This window comes from Dipodomys spectabilis, unplaced genomic scaffold, assembly GCF_019054845.1.
Source record: "Dipodomys spectabilis isolate Male_0828 unplaced genomic scaffold, ASM1905484v1 ptg000018l, whole genome shotgun sequence".
NCBI lineage: Eukaryota > Metazoa > Chordata > Mammalia > Rodentia > Heteromyidae > Dipodomys > Dipodomys spectabilis.
The window spans coordinates 3,194,497-3,219,428 of NW_024870695.1; the positions used below are offsets into that span (position 1 = coordinate 3,194,497).

Below are 24,932 nucleotides of genomic sequence, written 5' to 3' on the forward strand. Positions count from 1 at the left end.
TTAAAGCAGGGCCAGAGGGGCATGGGGGACTTGGGGAGCGGAGAGGCAAGACTGCAGGGGGAACAGTGAATCTCAGCAGTTCCACACACAAGCATTTCCCACTATTTCATTTTCAAGGGAACATGGTGCTCAGGAAGGAAGTTAGCTGAAGGCCAGCTTTGATGGACAGGTCTCAGAGACGGTTTTCTGTTAGACAGTGTGGGCCAACAACAATCAAATGCCTTCCCCCCCTCCTCAGATATGGAAGCATATAAATGACACTCAGCATTTAAAAAGGTCTAGAGCAAAATGGGAGCTTTGTTGGTAAGAACTAATTTAGAATATTCTCTCTCTTCTCTCTCTCTCTCTCTCTCTCTCTCTCTCTCTCTCTCTCTCTCTCTCTCTCGTGGAGCTTGAACTCAGGGCCTAGGCTCTGTCCTTGAGCTCTTTTGCTCGAGGCTAGTGTTCTATCACTTTGAGCCACAGCTCCACTTCTGGTTTTCCAGTGCTAAATTGCAGATGAGTCTCATGAAGTTTTCTGCCCAGGCTGGCTTTGAACCATGATCCTCAGATTTCAGCCTCCTGAGCCACCAGTGTCCAGGAAGAATATTCTTTTGGAAGGCAATTTTGCAATGTCTAAATTTCCAATGTTCCCATAATCTGATACAGATATTTTATATTTAGCAATCTAAACCAGAGAAATAAGCTGGATGCTAGTGGTTCATGCCTAGAATCCTAGCTACTCAGGAGGCTGAGATCTGAGGACAGGAGTTCAAAGCTAGCTCGGGCAGAAAAGTCAATGAGACTCTTTTTTTTTTCTTTTTCCCATGAGACTTTATCTCCAAAGAACCACTAGAAAACTGGAAGTGGTGCTGTGACTCAGAGTGGTAGAGTGCTAGCCTTGAGCAAAAGAGGTCAGAGACAGTACCCAGGCCCTGAGTTCAAGCCCCAGGACCAAAACAGAACAAAACAGAGAAATGTTTAAGGGTACAAGGATGATTGTCTCTAGGGACAGGAAATAATAGATATGAGAGTTGAATATCCACTCCATAAGATGTTATGCACAATGAGATGGATCTAAATGTGCATGATAAAAACTCCAAAACATACAATTCAATGACAAATACAGGTTGTAAGATGAGGCAGATGTAGAATCCCATCTATACAGAAACAACTTCATGGAACAAGAACCATTCATGAAACAGCTACCAGGAAGTACAGTGAGGGTGAGGAAGTAGGTGCCTGCTCTTTATCTATTGTCTAACTCTTAAAAACAAGAATGGGTCACTATCCATCACTGAAGACAAACAAGCTACTTTGGGATGCCCAGTTGGCATAAAAGGTTGAGGTGCAGCCTCTGGGTAGAGGAATGCTGAAGTATGAAGAACGCTGGTCTTGCTACAGAAAGGCTCCATAGCCACTCCAAGGCACACGTCTTCCTCTGCCAACTCCACAGGAAGGCTGGTCCCTAACCTTTCTTAACAGCAGCCTTCTGACTACCCTGACAAGGCTGCAATGGGATGACTGTGAGAATGTATCCAACAGGTTGGTCCTTCCCCTTCAGCAACCTCTGATATATCTCTTGGAACTCTGCAGAGGCAGAGATCATTTCACAACCATTGCCCTAAATCTAACAGGTTTTGAAACTAAAGATCCCCTGGAACCGGGTGCTGGTGGCTCATGCCTATAATTCTAGCTACTTAGGAGTCTGAGATCTGAGGATCATGGTTCAAAGCCAGCCCAGGCAAGAAAGTCCGTGAGACTCTTTTTTGTTGTTGTTGTTTGTTTTTTTGGGGTCTGGTGGTGGGGCCTGAACTCTGGGCCTGGGCACTGTCATTCAGCTCTTCAGCTCAAGGCTAGAGCTCTACCACGTGAGCCACAGCACCACTTCTGGCTTTTTTCTTTTTGCTTATGTGGTGCTGAGGAATCCAACCCAGGGCCTCAGGCATGCAAGGCAAGCACTCTACCACTGAGCCACCTTCCCAGCCCTCCGTGAGACTCTTATCTCCAAGCAACCACCAGAAAACCAAAGTGGCACTGTGACTCAAGTGGTAGAGCACTAGCCTTGAGCCGAAGAGCTGAAAGACAGTGCCCAGGCCCAGGCCCAGAGTTCAAGCCCCACGACCAACCAAAAAAAAAAAAAATCCCTTGGGACATTCTCTAATATGAAGTTCAATGCAAGCTAGAGGGCACTTTTCCCTCCTCCCACTCTCTTCTTTTCGCTGGTCATCTTCTACTCATCCTTCTGGGGACAAGGCCCCCAGAAAACTGCCTTTGATACCATGACCCTGGGTGGACTATGCACCTCTACTCTAAGTCTTGAAGTCTTGTCTCCACCTTTGTCACAGGATTCACCCTGGGCACTGACACAGCAAACTTCCTGAAGATACTGACTGTGACTCCCTTGCTCAGCACTAAGCAAGGCAAGTACTCATGGTCCCAGGGAACTGTCATTCACCCCATTCCCCATCATACTACAACCTGCCTGACTGGGTACCTATAAGTGCTTCACAGTACGTCTCCAAAGAGTATGCAAACAATTCCCATACTCATTAGAATGGCTGCTATTAAAGAGAGAGAGAGAAACAAAGAAAATAGCTGCTGCTTAGGGGGCTCATGCCTATCATTGTTGCTACTTAGAAAACTGAGATCTGAGGATGCCAGTTTGAAGCCAGCCCAGAATAGCAAATACAACTCATCTCTAACTGGCAAAAAAAAAAAAAGCTGAAACTTTACCACTCAAGTGGTAAAACACCAGCCATGAATTGAGAAAGCTAAATGAGAGCTGGTGGCCTGGAGTTCGAGTTCCAGTACCAGAATGCAATACCCAGATGTACACACACACACACACACACACACACACACACACACACACACACACACACACACACACACACACACACACACACACACACACACACACACACACACACACACACACACAGAAGAAAAGAAAAAAAGAGGGAGGGGAAAGGGAAGAGAAAGGAAGGGAAGAGATGGGAAGAGAAGGGGAAGGAAGGAAGGAAGAAAAATAACAATATTAGTGAAGTGTTGAGAAATTAGAACCCTGTGTACTTCTGGTGAGAATGTATAGCTGCTATGGAAACAGTACAATGGTGCCCCAGAAATTTTAAAAATAGAATTACTACATGATTCCATTTCTAGTTGTGTGTGTGTGTGTGTGTGTGTGTGTGTGTGTGTGTGTGTGTGTGAGAGAGAGAGAGAGAGAGAGAGAGAGAGAGAGAGAGAAGAGAGGGGGAGGGAGAGTATCTTAGAGCTTGAACTCAGGGCCTTGACACTGTCCCTGAGTTGTTATACTCAAGGCTAGTGCTCTACTACTTTGAGCCACTGTACCATTTCTAGCTTTTTGGTGGTTAATTGGAGAGTAAGAGTCTTATAGGCTTTCCTGCCTGGGATGGCTCTGAATTATAATCCTCAGATTGCAGCCTCCTGAGAAGCTAGGATTATAGGTGTGAGCCACCGGCACCCAGCTATAATTCCATTTCTAGTTATGTCCTCAAATGCATTGAAGGCAAAGAGTCAAACATGTCTATACCCATGTTCATAGCAGTATTACTCAAAACACCAAAAAGTAGAAATAAACAAGTGTCCATCAGTGGATGAATAGACAATCAAGAACTCTATCCTTACAAAGGAAGGAGATATTCAGAATTAGGAAGCAGTGAAGGAACTAAAGCTACAGTTATAAGCTAAACTGGTAAGCAGGTGTGGTGTCACTAGACAAAATCCTCATGGATCACAGTAGGGAGATGACAATTCCTCAAGTTGACAAGGAAGGAAGGAAGGAAGCAAGGAAGGAAGGAAGGAAGGAAAGAAGGAAGGAAGGAAGGAAGGGGCACTGTAAGTACATTTTAGGCCTGAGGGGAAGACTGACATTGTTACAAATAATGAACAGAAATAGACAATATGTTCCTTATAAATCTCTCTGTATTCTTCAATTTTTTTTGGGGGGGGGAAGTGGTCATGGGGCTTGAGCTCTAGGCTTGGGCGCTGTCCCTGTGCTCTTCAGCTCAAGACAAGCGCTGTACTGCTTGAGCCACAGCACCACTTCCAGTTTTCTAGTGGTTTATTGGAGATAAGAGTCTCATGTACTTTCCTGCCCGGGCTGGCTTTGAACTGCGATCCTCAGATCTCAGCCTCCTGAGTAGCTAGGATTACAGGTGTGAGCCACCAGTACCTGGCTCTTCAACTTTTTAAAATTCAATTTAAAAAACATGTTTGGCTTGATAAAAGGTGGAAAGGGAAAAAAGTAAGATTAACTGACACATGCTCCCACATGATGAACCTTGAAGACATGAAATAAAGCAGTCACTAAAAGATAAACACAGTGTAGTTTTACTTATCTGAAGTCTCTAAAATATTCTGACTTTTAAAGGCAGAATGTAGAAGACAGTTGCCTGGGAGGATGAAGGAATACAGTGCTAGTATTTGAGGGTACAGATTTCAGTTGATGAAGATAACTTCTGAATTGGATGTGGTAATGGCTGCATAAGTACATTAAGTGTGAACATACTTAATGCCACTCAACTGTAGGCTTAAAAATGGTTGTGAGCCAGGTACCAGTGGCTTATACCTGTAATCCTAGCTACTCAGGAGGCTGAGATCTGAGGATCACAGTTAGATGCCAGCCTGGGCAGAAAACTCAGTTGAAACTCTTATCACTAACAAACTACTCAAAATAGCCAGAAATTGGCAGGGCCCTGGTGGCTCATGCCTGTAATCCTAGCTACTTAGGAGGCTGAGATCTGAGGATCATGGTTCAAAACCAGCCCAGGCAGGAAAGTCTGTGAGCAAGTGCATTTTAATGCAATAAAAATACAAGCCTACAGAGAATCCATTTGTGCTCTAAAGTGTGAGTTAATCAGGAAGTAGCAGTTCGATTTCAGCAGTCTTCTGGAAAGGTGATGGAGATAAACACAAGTACTGTAGGTCACTTTTCCAGCCCTAAGAAGATAGAGAACCACAAGCCTCATAAAAGGGCCCATGTACTCAGAGGTAGAGCCTTAAGCACCACCCTGAAGCTTAAATCTGTGCCCAATAGCATGCACATGGATAAAAAAACAGTTCACACTTGCCCTCACTGTCTGCCCCTGGCTCAGACTCACATGAAGCCAGGTGGGGTGGGGGAAACAAACAAGCTGTGTTGTGGTCTCACTGAGCTTCAATCCTGTTGGTTGTGTGATTCTGAGACAGTCACAAGAGGGTAAAAATGTTCAGCTCACTTTAAGATCACCTCCTTGAAATTTCCAGAAAGAAAAATACAAAACAAGAAACAGACTTGGTTTCAAACATGTAAGCAGTGTGCCAATGCTTAAAGCTTTATTGATAGCATCATTACAGGAGAATGCCAGCTTTCTCCAGGCACTTCAATATTTCTAAGGAATAAACCTGATTTCTCTTTTTCCCACTGGGATGACCTGGGGGTGGGGCAAGTTTCTGCTCCTGGTCTCTGATTATTTTACACAGAGAAGATATGAAGCTTGGGGGCTGGGAAGGTAGCTCAGTGTTAGACTGATTGCCTTGCATGCATGAGGCCCTGGGTTCGATTCCTCAGCACCACATAAGCAGAAAAAGCTGAAGTGGCGCTGTGGCTCAAGTAGTAGAGTTCTAGCCTTGAGTTGAAGAGCTGAGGGACAGCATCCAGGCTTAGAGTTCAGGCCCCACAACCGACAAAAAAAAAAAAAAGATATGAAGCTTGGAAATCATGCTGACAATTAAAACAGGTCATTCACAATCTCATGCTAGAACTAAAAGCTAAGGCCATATTCTTTTTTTAAAGAATGTAAATTAGAAAACAATCCCAAGGGCAAAACCACTGCCTATCTTCTTAACCTTTTCCCTCATGCACAGTCCTGCTTTCAACCATGCTCTGACTCCAACAAGTTCCCTATCCACAGCTCCAGCTTTCCTTAATATGGTCCTGCACTCCCATTTTCATTTTCCAAATCAAAATTCCACCTCACCCTACATAGTGCACTTAAATAGTTAGATACATATTTTTTTTAAAACACATGTTACTAATGTTCAGGAACTCCTAGACCACTCTGTGGCAATAGGAGTACCGAAGCAAGGTCCTTGAGGACACATAGATCTCTATAGCAAGAGAAAAGAGAAAAGATCTCCATACCAAGCATGCAGGAGCCACAACACGCTATGCTGAGTGGGATTGGAGAGTGCATATAGAGCATGTGTCTGCAAGAGAGAAGACAGGACTGGTGAAGGCTTTGCATGCCAGGCTCTGTTTACAAGTCATTCTTAGGAGACAAGGAGTTCCAGAAAGTTTCTGGCAGATTTGTCCCAAGTTTGAATTGGCCATAAAGTATAGAAGAAGAAAAATGGAGGAAGAAGACCAAGTAAGTGATAGCCTAACAACTTAGGCATGACTAGGGCTGGAATAAGTTAAAGGAGGCAAAAACTAAGAAAAGAAAACAAGTGCTAAAGACATTAAAAAGGAAGAAAAACCCACAAATGGTAAATTCTGCAGCAAAGGACCACAGAACCTCCCAGTACAGTGCGACTCCTCCACCCATCTGCTCAGCCCCTTCCTGACCTCTCTTCCTTTTGCTGTTGCTCACCCCTGGAGCAATCTGTCTTTATGTTCAAAGAGGATTTATGAAATTAAAATGAGTGTATCTCATGGGCACCTTGTCAGAAATGTGCCATTACAAGTGACATTTCTGGGTGTCACAGTTAGTCTCTCATCTGCTGGTGGATCCAATTTGCCCAGCTGACAAGTGAAAAGACTGTGACACCAACAATTATAGAAACAAACTCAAACTAGAATCTGGAAATCAAGCTGTTCTTTCCACCTCTTCCATCACACTCAGCAGACAATATGGGAGCTCCCTGGCAGAAGGCCCTCACTTCTCAACCACAGCAGTTCTGAGGGAACAGCAGGATCCTAGACAACATGACCTTTCATGGTGGCAGGTGGAGAAAACAATGTACACATATATGATTTCTCAGGACTAGAAGAAGAAAAGCAGAAAACCTCTTCAAAGCATTACTAAGTTCAAAAGAGCTCATACTGTATAACTCAACTGTACTTCTAGAACAGGCAAAAGTAAGCTATGGCAATAGGTAAGATAAGTGGTTGCCTCTCAAATGTGAGGGATGCCGGGGAAAGGTCTGACTGGGAAGTTCGCATGACAGAAGTTTCTGTAGTTAGGTTGATGGTCTATATCTTGATGGGGTATAGGGTACATATATGCATTTATTAAAAGTTTAACGATTTAGCTGGGCACCAGTGGGTTATTTCTATAATCCTAGCTACTCAGAAGGCTGAGATCTGAGGAGTGTAGTTCAAAACCAGCCCAGGCAGGAATGTCCATGAGACTTTTATCTCCAATTAGTCACCCAAAAAAAGCTGAAAGTAGAGCTTTCAATAGTAGGGTGCTAGTATTGAAAAAAAAAAAAAAAAGCTCAGGGACAGTGTCCTGGCCCTGAGTTCAAGCCCCAGGACCAGCACAGATACACACACACACACACACACACACACACACACACACACACACACACACACGTATAACAATTCAAAAATACATGTATATAACAATTAACAATTAAGATGTTTGTATTTCATTTCCTTTAAGTAAACTATACCCCAATGAAAAACATTAGAAGGCAAATACACACACACACACATAAAACACACATACACATTTATGGTGGACTCATGGGTAAAGGGCTTAAGACAAACTAAAAGCCAACTTTGATTTGTACCTTAACCTTTAAGCCTAGAAATGAATTTGAAGAACCTATTGTTTAAATGGGTAAACAGGTAGGACATGATCTATCCAAAATCAGACAGCAAATCAGCAGCAGAGAAGTGACCAATTCCACAATTCCCAAGTCTTAGCCTGGGATTCACTCTCTGTTCTAACTGGTTCTAGAATAAGAAAATTAAAAAGTGATTGACTTCATGAACCAATTTCATTTAAAGTATCAAACTTGGAGCTGAATTGTACCATCCACAGAGTAAAGTCCATCCATTAAGTAAAGTCTAAACCTGGTGATTAATTTCCAAACAATAAAAAATATTTATCTCAATGAAGCTCAGTCAAGAACTGCCCACCCATTAAATGGCAGACTTACTTATGCTCCATGACCATAAACAAATAGTTAAATGACTAGCTAGAGGGTGTGAGCTAAGTAGAAAGACATGTGAACATCATAAAACAAACCCACTGTAGGATCTTGGTAAGTCTCCTATAGTAGTAGAAAAAATAGGTGGCCAGAAAGACCAAAGAACGTTTAGAGGGCTAGAACTTTCAGCTCCACAACCACTCTATGTCACCTCTGGGAGGAAAGAAGGGCCAAGGTAGACTCACTGATGGCCACATAATGAAACACCCATAAAGCCCCCCAAACAATGAGATTCCCAGAGCTCCCAATTGATAAACATGTGGAGGTGTTGGGAGTGTGGTGAGCTCACAGAAGACATGGAAAATCTGTACCTTTTGCCCTGTATCTTGACTTATGCATGGTTGGCTGTCCTTGAATTATATTCTTGTCAGTATGAGTAAAGCATGCTCACTTGTGTGAGCACTTAGCATATTACCAAACATGAAGAATCATGGGAATCTCTAATTTATAACCAGTTACTCTGAAGTACAGGTAGTAGACAATAATTTCCAATTGGTGTCCAAAGTGGGGGTCAGTCCTAAAGGAATGCTGGATCTGTATTCACACTGGGTAGTGTTAGCATTGAATTGCATTGCAGGATACCCAGTTGCTATCAGGAAAACAAACAAACACATTTTGGTGTCAGAAGTACTGTGAGGCATAGGCCTATCCTCTCTGGTCCAGTTTCCCCACTTATAAAAATGTTAAGATTAGGGCTGGGAAGGTGGCTCAGTGGTAGAGCGCTTGCCTTGCATGCCTGAGACCCAGGGTTCGATTCCTCAGCACCACATAAGCAAAAAGAAAAAAGCCAGAAGTGGCGCTGTGGCTCAAGTGGTAGAGCGCTAGCCTTGAGCTGAAGAGCTGAGGGACAGCGCCCAGGCACAGAGTTCAGGCCCCACGACCGGACCCAAAAAAATAAAAATAAAATAAATAAAAAATTTTAAAAAATGTTAAGATTGGCCAAAGCAGCTAGTATTCTTTTATCTGGAATCCTGTGTTTTGTTGAATCACTACATTAGGAATTTTCAGAGTTAACATGATATATTCTAACTCTCTGGAAACTACTAGTAAATTCAACTTTCAAACCCCAAGCAACATCATTTCTCAGGCCTCATTTTCTATTTTGACTAATGATGTGCCAGAACTCTGTGTAATTTCTCCTTTGAGGAGCAGCAAAAAATACTCAACAGTGTCTTATTATAGGGCCTTGTCCTTGTCCTCAGCTCTCAAAGACTTTCAGCCCAATTCTCTGGGATGAAAGAATCAGTCTCTATTACACTCAATATTAAACCGAAACCCAAAACAGAATTTTTCACATGCCTCCCAGACTGCAAGGGTTGTGCTTCATTAATGATTAAAACAGCAGCTGGTAATGTCTTAAAAGCAAGTTGGTCAGTTAGACAACTCAGCATCTGTTAAAATTCTTTCTTCTTCCCTCCACCACTCAAGCATATTAAAAAAATATGTCAAGTCCACAAGCCTTTCCTTACCAAGAAGAGCTTGAGTAAGGTTGAAAACAGCCCATCCCAGACTGGAGGTATGGCAGAATGGCACAGGAAGGCACTAAATTCAAATCCCCATACTTTAAAAAAGGAAAAATAAGGGATGGGAAAGTGGCTTAGTAGAAGAGTGCTTACCTAGCATTCATGAAGCCCTGGGTTCGATTCCTCAGAACTACATAAACCAAAAGGACCGGAAGTGGCACTGTGGCTCAAGTGGTAGAGTGCTAGCCATGAGCAAAAGAACTTCAGGGGCAGTGCCCAGGCCCTGAGTTCAAATCCCAGAAATGGCAAAAAAAAAAAAAAAAGGAAAAATAAAAATAAAAGATTATTTTCTGAGTTAATTCTCAGGAAACTTGCTGGGATGAAAAGTACACTTACACAAGAAATTTTACTAAGAGGACTGGAACTGGGTAAATAATTTATAATCCTAAAAGATACCTGAATTTATGATAATCATTTCCAGTGTTTTGGCCACTAAATTCATTCAGGTATCCATTAATTTTCCAAATATTTACTGAACTTCGATTTAGGAATGAAAGTAACTAACTCTAGAATACTCAAACCTGAGTTCCAATCCTTCCTCTGCCACTTACAAAGTATAGGCCTTAAGAAAAGTCTTTCACTTCTAAGCCTTGGTTCCCTAGACAATAAAATATGAATGGTGACAGGCATGGTAATGTGCACTGGAGACCCGGCTACTTAGCGTACTGAGATGAGAGAATCTCTTGAGCCAGGGGTTAAAAGCCACCCTGAGTGACTTTAAAATATGACTAAAATGTATGAGTGTCCAGGAAACAGGTACTTGAAAGAGGTGAGGTGGGGTTAAAGGGAAAATGGTAGATAAGTGAAGAAGAGGTGGAAAATGTAGTAAAAAATTCAATGTGTATCCTACAAAATTAAGCGGAGTGAGGGAAGGGGTAGGAAGGGGAGGGATGGGTAAAAATGTTGAAAGAGGTGACATTGATCAAGATGCATTGTATTCATAAACTGGCTTTGTTAAATGGAAACTTCTTTGTACAACTATTTAAATTGATAAAAAAAATAAGTTAAAACGTGTCATCCTATAGAATGTAAGAAAATATTTGATAAGGGACAGAACTTCTATAACAGAACAACAAAATGAACAAACCATTAAAACTGGACAAAGGACTTAAACAGACATTTGTACAAAAAAGATCTACAAATAATTAACAAGCACAAGAAAATATGTTCAGGGCTGGGAAGGTGGCTCAGTGGTAGAGTGCTTGCCTTGCATGCCTCAGGCACTGAGTTCGATTCCTCAGCACCACATAAGCAAAAAAGAAAAAAGCCGGAAGTGACACTGTGGCTCAAGTGGTAGATCCCTAGCCTTGAGATGAAGAGCTGAGGGACAGCGCCCAGGCCCAGAGTTCAGGCTCAACTACCGGACCCAAAAAAAAAAAAAAAAAAAGAAAGAAAATATGTTCAACATCAGTCATCATTAAGGAAATATAAATCAAAACCACAGTGGGGCAGTATGTATATATAGTTCAGTGGTAGAGTGTTTGCTGAGGACGTAGGTACCACCTTTTTTTTTTTTAATTGTGAAAATACTGTACAGAGGGGTTACAATTACATGGGCAAGATCATGAGTACAATTCTTATCAATCATTGTAGTCTCCTCCTTTATTTCCCCTTCCTAAACCTTCCCATCCTCCCCCGCCGCCCCCCCCCCCCCAGGTACCATCTTTAGCATTAAAAAAAACCCTACAAAGAGGTATTGCTTCATAAAATAAACAAAAATCAAACAACAAAATAAAACTGAGGGGCTGGGATGTAGCTCAATGGCAAAGCGCTTGCCTAGCAAGTGCAACGTCCTGGGTTCGATCCCCAGTACCAAAAAAGAAAAGACAAAAAAAATACAGTTAAAAAATAAATAAATAAAACTGAGGGCTAGGGGAAGGGTTCAAGTGGTAGAGTGCCTGCAACAGCTATTAAAAAACAAACAAACAATAAGGTGAAGAACTGGGCACTGGTGATGGCTTATGCCTGAAATCCTAACTACTCAGGAGGCTGAGATCTGAGGATCACAGTTGGAAGGCAGCCCTGGCAAGAAAGACCATAAGACTCTTGTCTCTAGTTAATTACCACCAAAAAAAATCAGAAGCAGAGCTGTGGCTCAAGTAGTAGAGCATTAGCCTTGAGCAAAAAAGCTCAGGAACCCGAGTTGAAGCCCCAAGACTGGCACACCTGCTCACGGACACGGACACACACACACACACACACACACACACACACACACACACACACACACACACACACACACACACACAAAATCCAATGATGGTTCATCAAAAATTAAAGATCAGCCGGGCACTGGTGGCTCACGCCTGTAATCCTAGCTACTCAGGAGGCTGAGATCTGAGGATCACAATTAAGAGCCAGCCTGGGCAGGAAAGATCCATGAGACACTTCTCTCCAATAAACCACCAGAAAACCAGAAGTGGCGCTGTGGCTCAAGTAGTAGAGAGCTAGCCTTGAGCTGAAGAGCTGAGAGACAGTACCCAAGACCAGAGTTCAAGCCCCACGATCAACCAAAAAATAATAAAAAAGATCAAGCCAGGCATCGGCTGCTCATGCCTGTAATCTTAGCTACTCAGGAGGCTGAGATCTGAGGATCAAGGTTCAAATCAGCCGGGGCAGGAAACTCCACGAGACTCTTATCTCTAATAAACCACTCAGAAAACTGGAAGTGGCACTGTGGCTCAGTAGTAGAGTGCTTGCCTTGAGCTGAAGAGCTGAGGAACAGTGCCCAGGCCCAGAGTTCAAGCCCTATGACCGACCAAAAAAAAATTAAAGATCAAACTAGTGTAGCTCTGTGGTAAAGACATGACTTTGAATATAAAAAGATGGGCTAGGTCTGGGAAGGTGGCTCAGTGGTAGAGTGCTTGCCTTGCATTCATGAGGCCCTGGGTTTGATTCCTCAGCACCACATAAGCAGAAAAAAGCCAGAAGTGGTGCTATGGCTCAAGTGGTAGAGCGCTAGTCTTCAACTGAAGAGCTAAGGGACAGCGCCCATGCCCAGAGTTCAGGTCCCACGACCGACCAAAAAAAAAAAAAGGGCTGGGAAGTTGGCTCAGTGGTAGAGCACTTGCCTTGCATGCATGAGGCTCTGGGTTCGATTCCTCAGTACCACATAAGCAAAAAGCCGGAAGTCATATAAAGAGGGTAAGATCAGAATGGTTCCAATACAAAGCAAAAAATGTTCAAGGCTAGAAAAAAAATAAGCATACATATTCCTCTAGAATTCCTCAAAGGAGCTATGCTGTCGTGTGTGTGTGTGCGTGTGCGTGTGCGTGTGCGTGTGTGTGTGTGTGTGTGTGTGTGTGTGTGTGTGTGCTGATATTGGGACTTTACTCAAGACTGTCACTCTATCACTTGAACCACATCTCCACCTCTGGCTTTTTGCTGTTTAATTGGATTATCACAGGGCTGGCTTCAAAATGTAATCCTCAGATCTCAACCTCTTTAGTATCTGGGATTACAGGCATGAGCCACCAGTACCTAGTAATTTTTGCTGTCTTTATGGAACTCCCATTTGGAATCAGTGAAGATGTTTCTTGTCCAAATGGAAACAGACCAAGATTGCTGGTTAAAAGGCAATAACAGCAACAAAAGCACAGGACCTAAACTCCCTCCCAAATGTACAAACAGTGGAGGCTACACACCAATCTATCTGAGGAACCCAAACTATCCTGTTTTTTTGTAGCCGGGAATAAACTATGGAAACTTGGGCAAGTTCTTAACTCTCTAAGCCTCCATTTCATCTTTTTTTTTTCCATTGTGGGGCTTGAACTCTGGGCCTGGGCACTGTCCCTCAGCTCTTCAGCTCAAGATAGCACTCTACCACTTTAGCCACAGCACCACTTCCAGCTTTTTTTGTTTATGTGGTGCTGAAGAATCGAACCTAGGGCCTCATGCATGCCAGGCAAGTACTCTACCACTGAGCCACCTTCCCAGCCTCTCCATTTCATCTTCAAGTTGAGCTAATACCATCAACTCATTGATGTTTCCAAAGAAAAACTTTTAAATGATATGTGTATCCAGCCAGCACTGCTGGGTTTACTAGAATGGGGGTCTAAGAATTTTAGCTTTGATATGATAAATAATAAGATTGACAGCAAGAGGCCTGTGGATTGAATAACTGTACAGAGTTCATTCAACCATGTGCTGTGAAGGTCACAAGAAAGCTGAAAGTACATATCCTACCCTGGAGGAACCTCCAGTCTTATTCAGGAGATAAGCCAATAAACACACAAGGCAGAAAACAGAAGGAATCAGAACCAGGCAGCAGAGAAGCTATCAGTCATCTGAATATATTAATTGACTGCATGATACAATTACACATTATCTCAATCTTCACAAAAACTTGGAGGGCAAGTAATATTCTTCTCTATTTCATAGAATAGTTATCCTCATGAACAGGGTGGTCTAGGAAAGAAGGTCTAGAGGAAGAAGCCAGGCTGATGGACAGTAGCCTTATCATAGAGGGGGAAAATCATAATCTTCTATATCAGGAGAAGGGAAAGAAACATTATATTAGGTATAAAAGATTGAGTCTAAATTTAGAGTTGTATTTGAGATGTGCAAAAAATTTTCCTTTATTTTCTTCATGTGCAAAATATTGATACAAAGTCAATTTAAGTCTAGATCTTTATTTTATTATTTTATTATCATTTATTAAACATATGAAGGGGTTTAGTTGAGACATTTTGAGACTGGTTTTTTTAAGCTCTCTTTCTTAATCATAACAAGCTAGACTAGTACTCTTCCTGTCTTAAAAAAATAAACAACTGAATGTTATTTATAGTGTGTTGCTGTGCACACACGCACACACATGCACACACACTATTATTAGGGCTTGAACTCAGAGCATCTCACTCTTGCTAACTTGCTGGCTCAACTAATTCCACTAATGGCCTAATGGTACTCTACCATTTGAGCTATCTCTCTAGTTCCAGCTTTTTTTGTTAGTAAACTGGAGATGAGTCTTGTTAATTAGTCTAACCACCATCCTCAGATCCTAAGTAGCTAGGATTATAGATAGGAGTGAGCCATTGGTGCCCAGAGTCTATTTATCTCTCTTTACACTACTACTATTAAGTCAAGAGAACATCCTTCAACTGATGCTCCTCTGGGCACTTAATTGATATCTCCTTTCCTCAACTAATATCAGGACTTAAAAGTAAGTAATCAATAACTAGATAAGGTCGATTATAGAGAAATATGCTGAATGGTTATACAATGGTGAATCTCCAAGGCGTAAAAAATGGACAGTGAAATATACAAGCATTTTATTATATGAAATAGGATGAGTCACAATGAATTTATTTAAAAAGCACTTTTTAAAAAAGTCTTTTTCTACTTTTTTCTACTTTTTCTACTTTGCATTTCCATATGGCTATTATTTTGTTTTCTATATGGCTATTACTGATTTCTTTACAAAGAAAAGAATGGCAAACACAGTTAAATGACAAAAAGTACCTCCCCACTGAGCAGTGACACTGCTTCAGACAAGCCTTGTTCTTGTACATGTTAAACAGAGCAGGACGAAGAGCAGGCTGACCTCACCATGTGACTTTCCAAGTCTGGTATTTTATAAGCTGTCCAGGCAATGAAGGACAAATAGTCTCAGATCCTCAGGCTCCCTCCCAGTATTCCATCAACCAGCACTTTTTTTTTTCCTGACAGTGTCCTATCTCTGACCTTGAAGCAAGTAGCATTGCCCAGTGCTGACTTCCAGGTAGAACACTCATATTTCCCATTCTATATAAGTGAGGGCTTTTGATAGTAAGAGTGAAAAATAGTTTTTTGGTGACTGTCAAGGGGGAAATCTCCCTGCCTCTCTATTGATACTCATTCCACTTTCCTCCCTAGAAATCTTTCAGGATTCCCCAGTGACACCAAACTACTTCGCCAACATGAGAAAGAAGCATATAATCCATATTCTACCTTTCCAGTCTCATTCCCACCACACCCCTTGGCCAGGCAAACAGAATCAATCTCATCAGCTTACTATCCCTCCACACCCCTCAACTACTTATTAAAGTAATCCTCTCTCCTATGCAAGGCCTCCCAGCCTCTTTCCTAATTCTACATGAACTGCATCATCTCCTTCATCAAAGTCCTGCTCAGTAGCCCTTCCCTAGAGTCTATATGAGTTCTTCCTTCCTCAGTGTTCCTCCTCACCTCTCCCTGCCAACAATGGCATTGAATGACAGGACCCAGCTCTGAAGCCAGAAAGCTGGGCTCAGACTCCAGCTCCCTTAATGCTAGCTATGTGACCCTAAGCAGTTTACATATTTTTTCGTTGTCTTAATGTTCCTATCTTCAAAATGGAAGTGACAATAGTACTTTTCACTCCAACCATTGTTGTGAGGACTAAATGGCTGCAAGATGTATATGTGTCCACTTCAGACTCTAGAACATAGTAAGCTAATATTGAACTTAAAATATATATATTAATCAGCCGGGCACTGGTGGCTCATGCCTGTAATCCTAGCTACTCAGGAGGCTGAGATCTGAGGATCACGATTCAGAGCCAGCCTGGGCAGGAAAGCCTGTGAAATTCTTATCTCCAATAAACCACCAGGAAACTGGAAGTGGAGATGTGGCTCAAGTGGTAGAGCACTTGCCTTGAGCTGAAGAACTGAGGGACAGCACCCAGGCCCAGAGTTCAAGCCCCATGACTGACCAAAAATATATTAATATATAACGTGTGTGTGTGTGTGTGTGTGTGTGTGTGTGTGTGTGTGTGTGTGTTATATCCAAGCACCAGTGGTTCATGCCTGTAATCCTAGCTACTCAGGAGGCTGAGACCTGGAGGAGGAGGTTCAAAGACATCCCAAGCAGACAAAGTCTACAAGACCCAATCTCCAAATAACCAGCAAAATACTGGACAGGAGGGAGCATCCTGAGGCAGTTTGTTAGAGCATCATAGTGCCACAGCTATTCCTAAGGATACCCATCAGCTGCACGCAGGTCAAGACAAGAATTTATTTGAGGTGATCCTAAATCCCACAATAGGACAAAATGTCCCAATACCATTAAATTAGAAGAATAAGGCCAGGTACAGATAGCACGCATTGTAATCCTAGCTACTCAGGAGGCTGAGATTTGAGGATCACAGTTTGAAGCCAATCCAGGCAGGGAAGTCCATTAAACTCTTATCTCCGATTAACCAATAAAAAACCAGAAGTAAAGCTCTGGCTCAAAGGGTAGAGCAGCAACCTTGAGCAAGAAGGCTGAGTGAAACTGTGAGGCTCTGAGTTCAAGGCTCGAGAGTTAGCACACACACACAAAAAGAAACTTTTAGCTACCATTATTACTAGTAGTGATGACCATCTCTCTCTCCTGTTCTACTCCCTCATTGCATTAATCTTCCAATCTTGCCTAACCACTTTGTACTTGTCTGAGCTCTTTGTCAAATTGAACCTTTAGTAAATGCCTAGCTTAATATATACAGATGGGCAATATAAAGCCTGTGAATGAATGATTGAATTCTGAATAATTATGCTTATAGTCTGTCCACAAGAAAAGTCATATTTAGTATTTGAAGAAAGATAACGGGAAGCAAAATGTTTAAGCTACAGCCATAGTTCTCAAAGTGGATCACCACCAACAGCAGCAACAGCAGAGTTCTGATTAGAAGTGTGGAATTTTAGGCTCGCCTTAGACTTACCTAATCAGAAACTGAGTAACAGACCCAGTATTCTACTTGAACAAACTTCCAGATGACTCTGATGATGTTATCATGGGATCTGAGAGCAAGAAGTAATAAACATGGCAGTACAGAACCATCACTGATGGAAGTGTAGATTCTAGGCCTCATTCTGGCACTGACCTTCCACAAGTCTCTTTGTTTCTGAGAGCCTAGATTTCTTTAAGTAATACAGTGACGATAACACCTAAAGGATTAAATGTTCTGAGAACTAAATAAGATGTTCTGAGGACTAAATGTAAATGAATCTCAACTTTACTCTTAGAAAAGGAGTATCTGCAAAACTTTTCCAGCCAACAAGGAAAATAAATACAGAGTACTGTATCCTGACTTTCAGGAACTCCTGATGTATGACATCCAACATTATGCAGTGAATCTGGGTGCCACTAGCTCATACCTATAATCCTAGCTACTCAGGAGGCTGAGATTTGAGGATCATGGTTCAAAGGAAAGTCAGTAAGACTCATCTCCAATTAACCACCAAAAAAGCTAGAAGTATAGCTACTGCACAAGAGGGAGAGTACTAGCCTTGAGCAAAAATAGCATAGGCACAACACCTAGTCACTGAGTTTAAGCCCCAGGACAGGCAAGCAAACACACACACACACACACACACACACACACGCGCGCGCGCGCGCGTGCGTGCGCATGCACACATGTCAAAATGGAGGCATGACTCAATGCCAGCCTTGAACAGAAAAAAGCCAAGCAAGAACATGAGGCCCTGAGTCAAGCCTCACCATCAGAAAAAAAAGAGAATCAAAAATTAAAAGTCATGGCTGGGAAGGTGGCTCAGTGGTAGAGCACTTGCCTTGCATGCTTAGGCCCTGGGTTCGATTCCTCAGCACCACATAAGCAAAAAAGAAAAAAGCCAGAAGTGGCACTGTGACTCAAGTGGTAGAGCGCTGGCCTTGAGCTGAAGAGCTGAGGGACAGCGCCTAGGCCCAGAGTTCAGGCCCCATGACTGGACCCAAAAAATAAATAAATAAATAAAAGTTAAAAATAAAAAATAAAATTAAAAGTCAGCTGGGCACTGTGCCTGTAATCCTAGCTTCTAAGGATCCTTAGATCTCAGTTCAAAACCAGCCCAGGAAGGAAAGTCTGTGAGACTCTTATCTCCAATAAATCACCAAAAAACCGAAGTGACTTTGTGGCTCAAGTGGTAGAGAGCTAATCTTGAGCTGAAGAGCTTAGGGACCAAGCCCAGACCCAGAGTTCAAGCCCCACAACTGACAAAAAAATTAAAAGTCCTTTTCCTTCCAGTATATTTATTAACCTTTCACACCACACATTCTAGTCAGGAACCACCACCAGAACAAAGGGCAGGATGGATGCAATAAATGCACAAATAACGATGTCAGACTGTGCTCTTGGTTGCCAGCTCCAGGTAGCTAGATGAAGAGTACAACAGCACCACATTAGAAAGTCTGCCTGATGCCAGGTGCCGGTGGCTCACGCCTGTAATCCTTGCTACTCAGGAGGCTGAGAGCTGAGGATCGAAGTTCAAAGCCAGCCCAGGCAGGAAAGACAGTGAGACTCCTATCTCCAATAAACCACCAGAAAACTGGAAGTGGCGCTGTAGCTCAAGAGGTAGAGCACTCGCTTTGAGCTGAAGAGCTGAGGGACAGAGCCCAAGCCCTGAGTTCAAGCCCCACAACCGACCAAAAAAAAAAAAGCCTTCCTGAAAAAGGCCTGAGACAGTAAATAATTACCCTGCTAACCATTCTGATTGAGGACACCTTCAGTGAGCATGTTGCCTTCCCTGAAGTCCCTAAGAGTGTTTTAATATCTGCATCCCCAGAGTCTGGCACACAACTGGTATCCCACAAGCACTTAAATGACCATTGTTTAGGTTTATCCCCATGCAGCTAATGAGAGGTATTTTATAAGTGAAGAAAATGAGGTCTCAAGAGACTAAAAGTTGATGCCAGTTAAACAAAGTCATGACACTGCTCACCCAAAGCAGGGCTTTATCCTGTTACCAAATCCCTACCTATTCCTATTCTCTACAGCCACCTCTTTTCCACTCAGACTAGTGATCACAGATGTGCATATGCCCACACGCCACTCATTAATCTGTCCTTAGGTCCACTGGATGCTCTTCCTGGCCTATGGAAAGCCTACCCATGCTTCATGAACAGCTCGCACACTCAAAAGGATGAGTCCCCATTCTTCCAGCTTCTTCTGAACTCCTAAAACACTTAAAATCTGCACTTCATTACTGTTCTGTACATCTCTATTTTTTTTGCCAGAATCCACAAATCCAGTGAGGATAGGGACAGTTTAAGACATCCCAGCTCTTCCTCTTATTAGCTGAGGAGTCACTTCACCTCACTGGAATCCCAGTTTGCTTGTCTCTAAAGTGAAAGGATAATAAAACTTATTACAGAACACTGTACAGAGAAAATGATGGTTGTAGAATTGGTCTGTGAAAGCTTTAGTTTTATTTATTGTTATTTTATTTCTGTATGCCTCTCCCTTTTACCTAACCCCCAAGCACATATTTAAAAAACACAACACCATATTTCATGAAAATCACTTTTATACAAGAGTTCCAGATATACATTAGAACTTCAATCTGTCCATCTATCTGAAATGAAACAACTGAGGCCTAGCCTCAGTGACCTAGCAACAGGGAACCCTCATCTTCATAGTCAAGTGTCTTTTATAACAGATGGTGAACATTGAGGCCTAGAAGGATTATTTTCCTTCAGAGGTCACAAGTGGGCCACTTGTACCACATATTCTCTTCTATATATATAAAAAAGTCTAACTAACCTAATTTCTTTTTGCTGTTAACAGAAACAGCTACAATTTACTGAGCCTCTGTGCTCAAGATATGACACATGATATGGATCCTACACCCAACATACACTTTCTCTCAGCAGGTAGACAAGCTAAGGCTCAGAAGGCTTACATATTTTTCTGAGTTCACACAGCAAAGAAATTGGCAGAGCCAAATTTAACTCGGGTCTTCTTAAGAATCAGAAAAATGATTGCTCATCCCACTCAATATGTATCTACACCTTATTTGTATTTTAAAATCCCCTTTAACTTCTATGCTTAATCTACAATCTACCCTTTATACTCTCCCTGGCATTTTAAAGGTATATAGCTTCCTAAAATAAAGGGGCATAAAAGAAAAAGAATCTTCTCAAGTTTATTAGTGACCTCAGTTAACTGACTGTATTTCAACACCCACCTGAGAAGCGAGTTTTAAGAACACAGCCAAAGAATACAGAAAGAGCACCTGAAGAAAGGAAAGTAGGAAAAGAAATGAGAGAGAAAGGAGGATGGGAATCCAAACAGGTATCTCAGTGGGAAGGAGGGACAAAGTATCCTAAAGGTAGGAAAAACTCTTTCAGAGCCTAGTGTTCAGGATCTCTTATAAAAGACATAGTACCAAAAAGAAAAGACAGACTCCTAAGTGCCAATTAATTAACAGGAGAGGCATCAAACACTTCACAGGCCCTACCAAAGACTGGCAAGTCAGCTCGAAATTCACAGGCAAAGTAGGAAACAAATCATGACTGCCTAAACCAGTCAAGCCCATAAGGACACCAAAGGCCTCCTTTATAAAAGATGTTCCACCAATCCTTCAACCAACTAGGGGGAACCTCATTTTAAAAGAAACTCATCAGCATTCTTGACTGATCACTTGGCATAAGCTTCAGCCTCAGGTGAAAAATCAAGTTACGTTTTAAGTTGTTGTTGTTATTGTTATTATTTTGTAATGCTGAGGACCAAACCCAGGATTTCATATGTGCTAAGCACACATTCTACCACTGAGCTATGTTCCCAGTCTGCAAACTGCTTTAATAGGGAAATCCCATACAGTGGTCACATGGTGTTTCTCCATACATACTTTGAGTTCTCCTTATCCAGTATGCTGTTCATCAATGGTGCCCTTTTCTTTCTTTTTTTCAGTCAGTTGTGGGGCTTGAACTCTAGGCCTGGGTACTGTCTCTGAGCTCTTCAACTCAAGGTTAGCATGCTACCACTTGAGGCACAGTACCACTTCCGACTGTTTTACCGTTTATGTGGTGCTAAGGAATCGAACCCAGGGCCTCATGCATGCGAGGCAAGCACTCTACAGCTAAGCCACCTTCCCAGCCCTGATGGTGCTCTTTTCTGGGAGCCCACAGAGTCCTCCTATACTCATAAGATTGACCGGTACTTCAGAATACTGCTTTTTCTATACTACCAGCAAAAGATGTTAGCCTTATAAATTTTAAATGTAACAAGAAAACAGTCAATGTGCAAAAACTATCAGGGAATATCAAAACTTTGGAACGTGAAGGGACCTATCACATCTCATTTGACAGACAGGGGAACTTCAAACCAGAAAAGACACAAGGTCATGGGGTGAGTCCCTAGCAAAGTCACTTCTGGAGTCCAAGTTTCCTGATTCCCAGTTCAGTGCTCTTATCATTATACAACACCAACTCCCTTCTTTACTAGGAGGCAGTGCAGGCAGGCCACTCCACTGTCAAGATAATTACCCTCCAGGAGCCCCTCCCCCACCTTAGGCCTCCCTACAGTCTCGCTGATTTACAGCTTACATTAGCAAGACGTGGAGCAGGGGGCATTTTGTGTGAGGGTGTCCAGTCTGAGAGCTGCTGATACAGAAGAGGGGCAAGGATGGAAGGGGAAGTGACATCCCACCAGGAGTCTGAGAAACTAGGCCTTGGGGACGGTGGCAGTGAGACTAGCCGGCTGGACAAGGGTGCACAGTGGTATCTCCCAACAGAAGAGGAATGTAAAGCAGACTCGCAGTTGGCATCATCTCTAAGGAGGGGCAGGGAGGGCTAGGCGCTGATTCGGGAGGTGGGGAACATTTCGAGTCCAAGCTGGACCTCAGGAGCACCTCCTGGCAGCTTGGCACTGGTGCCTGTGAGGTGACATCGGCGCCACGACAAAGATACCCGGTCCAACTGGAAAGTGGCACCAGTGACTGGCAGAGGCCCAACCCACACGTGAAGTAGCACTGGCGCCGAGCAGCGACTCAACGACGAGGATGCCTGGTCCACCTGTGAGGTGGCACCGACGCTGAGCGGAGGCCCACGGTCGCTAGCCTTGTCAGCCGCCGCCGTCACCCACCCAACCGCTTGCCCCACGCGCGGCCTTACCGAGACACTGTCCCACAGGGGTGCTGAACGGGTTCCCCAGGAGGAACTCCATCTTGGGCGGACAACACACAGCGGCCGGCGTACCCTGTCTGCCGCCGCGGTCTCGGATGTCCGCCGCCGCACTCCCGACCTGACTGACACTTGCCCCCGCCCCACCCTCTGGAACGCCAAGCGCCAGGTTTCTGGTCCCGCCCACCACCCGTATCTCTATTGGACAAGGCCTACATAGACTTTCTCCGATTGGCTTTCACACAGCCCTCAGCGAAGTCCCACCTACTTGGCGGCGTCCGATTGGGCGAGAAGCGAGATTGGTCACTGGAATCCCCGTCAGCCATAGCGGCACCTCCCTCCCCGTGGTCCGCCTCCGAACAAAGAGCTGTGGGTTTTGATTCATTTTATGTTGGTCAATCTAGATAAACCTTGGTACGATTGGATAAAAGACAAGTCAATCACTCAAATAGGCGAGCACAGAAGAGGTGGGTCTAAGGAAGTTGTCTGAGCATTGAAGGTTCTGATTGGAGAAACGTTTGTTTTCTCTGTGGCTGGTTGGTGTTAGGAATATTTCCCCACCCAGAGATGTGGTCACGTGACCTTTCAACTTTCACCCAGGATGTCTACGGACTGACTTCCCCTTAACAACCAAGTTGCGGCGCTTGGTTCCCCAGCAACCGGGCTACGCGTCAGCCTCTTGGAAGCAGCCGAGTAGTTTGAGGAGGTGAGACTAGAGAATTGAGGCCCTGGGTGGATTCAGTGTCTCAGAACTCCCGACTTAGCTCTTTCCTGAGACCTTGAGGATTCTGGCCCAACTCTTCTCATCTGTAAAGTGAGCGCACATACCCTGTGCCCGCCACTTTTCGTGGTGCTGAGAAATGATGAGAGCATTTCTACAGTGAGCAAGAGCTAAATGAATTTTAAAGCAGTTCCATCCCCCAGCTTCCTGGCCTGATCCATTTATAGAAAGAGACATACTCCGTACCCTGATAACTCCTTTCAGAATTTCGCTATCCTACCTGACCTCCTAACTCTTTATTTGTTTTTGTTCTTTTGATCGGTCATGGGGCTTGAACTCTGGGCCTGGGCGCTGTCCCTCAGCTCTTCAGCTCAAAGCAAGTGCTCTACCATTTGAGCCACAGCACCACTTCCGGTTTTGTTTTGTTTTTCTTTTTTATGAGTGGTTTATTGGAGATAATAATCTCACGGACTTTCCTGCCCAGGCTGGCTTTGAACTGTGATCCATAGATCTCAGCCTCCTGAATAGCTAGGATTACAAGCGTAAGCCACTGGCGCCCAGCAACTCTTTTTTTTTTTTTTTTAAATCAGCAAAGCGGTGTGTGTGTTGGGGAAGGGGCAGGGAGGGAGAGACAGAGACACACAGAGAAATTAATTTATTAAATTATTTCATTGGGCTGGGAATTCAGATACTGAAGATCACATGCATAGCTGTATTTCATTATATGATTTTGAACAAGTTCCTTCCCTTCCCCAAGGCCTCAGCTCCCTCAGGAAAATAAGAATGTTAGCATCCCCTTCTTTAATGGCTCCAGAACTGACAATGTAATTAAATAATTCATGTGCACCAAAGGCACTATGAGCACTCAGTCTATGGTTACCTTTCTTCTTAATTTATGGCCACTAGGGTCTGTATTTTTCAAATCTAATTGACCCAGATTATTGTCTCTCAGGAAAATCTCAATCTGTTTCTCAGTGAAGAGGTCATCTCATTGTTGAGTGTGTAAAACTCTGCTTCTTGTCTTCGCCATCAACTATCATCAGGCAAGTCAACCAGGATCCCAAGTGGGTGGTAAAATTACTGATATAATCCCCATAGCCATTATATAAAAACTCTTTAGGCCTTTTCCTGGGCCCAGCAGGTATAAGAAACATAAATTGTAACAATGGTTGTTCCTAGTACACTAGGTGTAGTGGAATAATGATTAGGAAAATAGATTCTTCCATATATGAGAAGTGGTGTGTTTTGTTTTATCCATACATTTGTCAGCAGACATACTTTTTCTGGACAAAAGATGAATCTGACACTCATCTTTAGCATGTTAATTAACTTTTCTAACTGGCTTCTATCTTCTTATCTGGAATCTGGGGATGGTTAATCCCTTATATAAATTAAGTTTCTAGAGATGTCTCAAACTCCACCAACCTGGTCATCTCTGGCCACTCTACTAGTACTCTTGCAACTGTCAGTACAACAGCTAGAATGAGCTTCTTAAAATTTGGAGTGGGGCACCTGTGGCTCACATCTATAATCCTAGCTACTCAGGAGTCTGAGAGATCTGAGGATCTGGTTCAAAGCCAGCCTGGGGAGGAAAGTCCATAAGACTCTTATCTCCAACTAACCACCAAAATGCTGGAAGTGGAACTGTGGCTCAAATGGTAGAGCACTAGCCTTGAGCAAAAAAGCTCAGGGACAGTGTTCAGGCTTTA

General features: G+C 43.1%; 2 protein-coding genes across 7 annotated transcripts in view; one reads left to right on the top strand and one right to left on the bottom strand.

Moving 5' to 3' along the window:
• Positions 1-22,650, bottom strand: part of Tom1l2 (target of myb1 like 2 membrane trafficking protein) — a 141,790-nt gene extending 119,140 nt beyond the window's left edge. For 3 of the 4 annotated variants that reach the window (XM_042671414.1, XM_042671401.1, XM_042671406.1), the window contains exon 1: positions 22,494-22,638. In XM_042671414.1, the coding sequence (XP_042527348.1) occupies positions 22,494-22,545 (52 nt within the window). In that variant the 5' untranslated portion in view covers positions 22,546-22,638. Of the gene's footprint in view, positions 1-22,493 lie in introns of all 4 variants that reach the window. The other variant, XM_042671397.1, reaches the window with a different exon arrangement.
• Positions 22,651-23,122: 472 nt separating this feature from the next.
• The window catches only part of Drc3 (dynein regulatory complex subunit 3), a 37,831-nt gene continuing 36,021 nt past the window's right edge, over positions 23,123-24,932 (top strand). For 2 of the 3 annotated variants that reach the window (XM_042673821.1, XM_042673823.1), the window contains exons 1-2: positions 23,123-23,208; positions 24,176-24,266. The gene's annotated coding sequence lies outside the window, so the exon portion shown is untranslated. The remainder of the gene's footprint in view (positions 23,209-24,175; positions 24,267-24,932) is intronic. The other variant, XM_042673822.1, reaches the window with a different exon arrangement.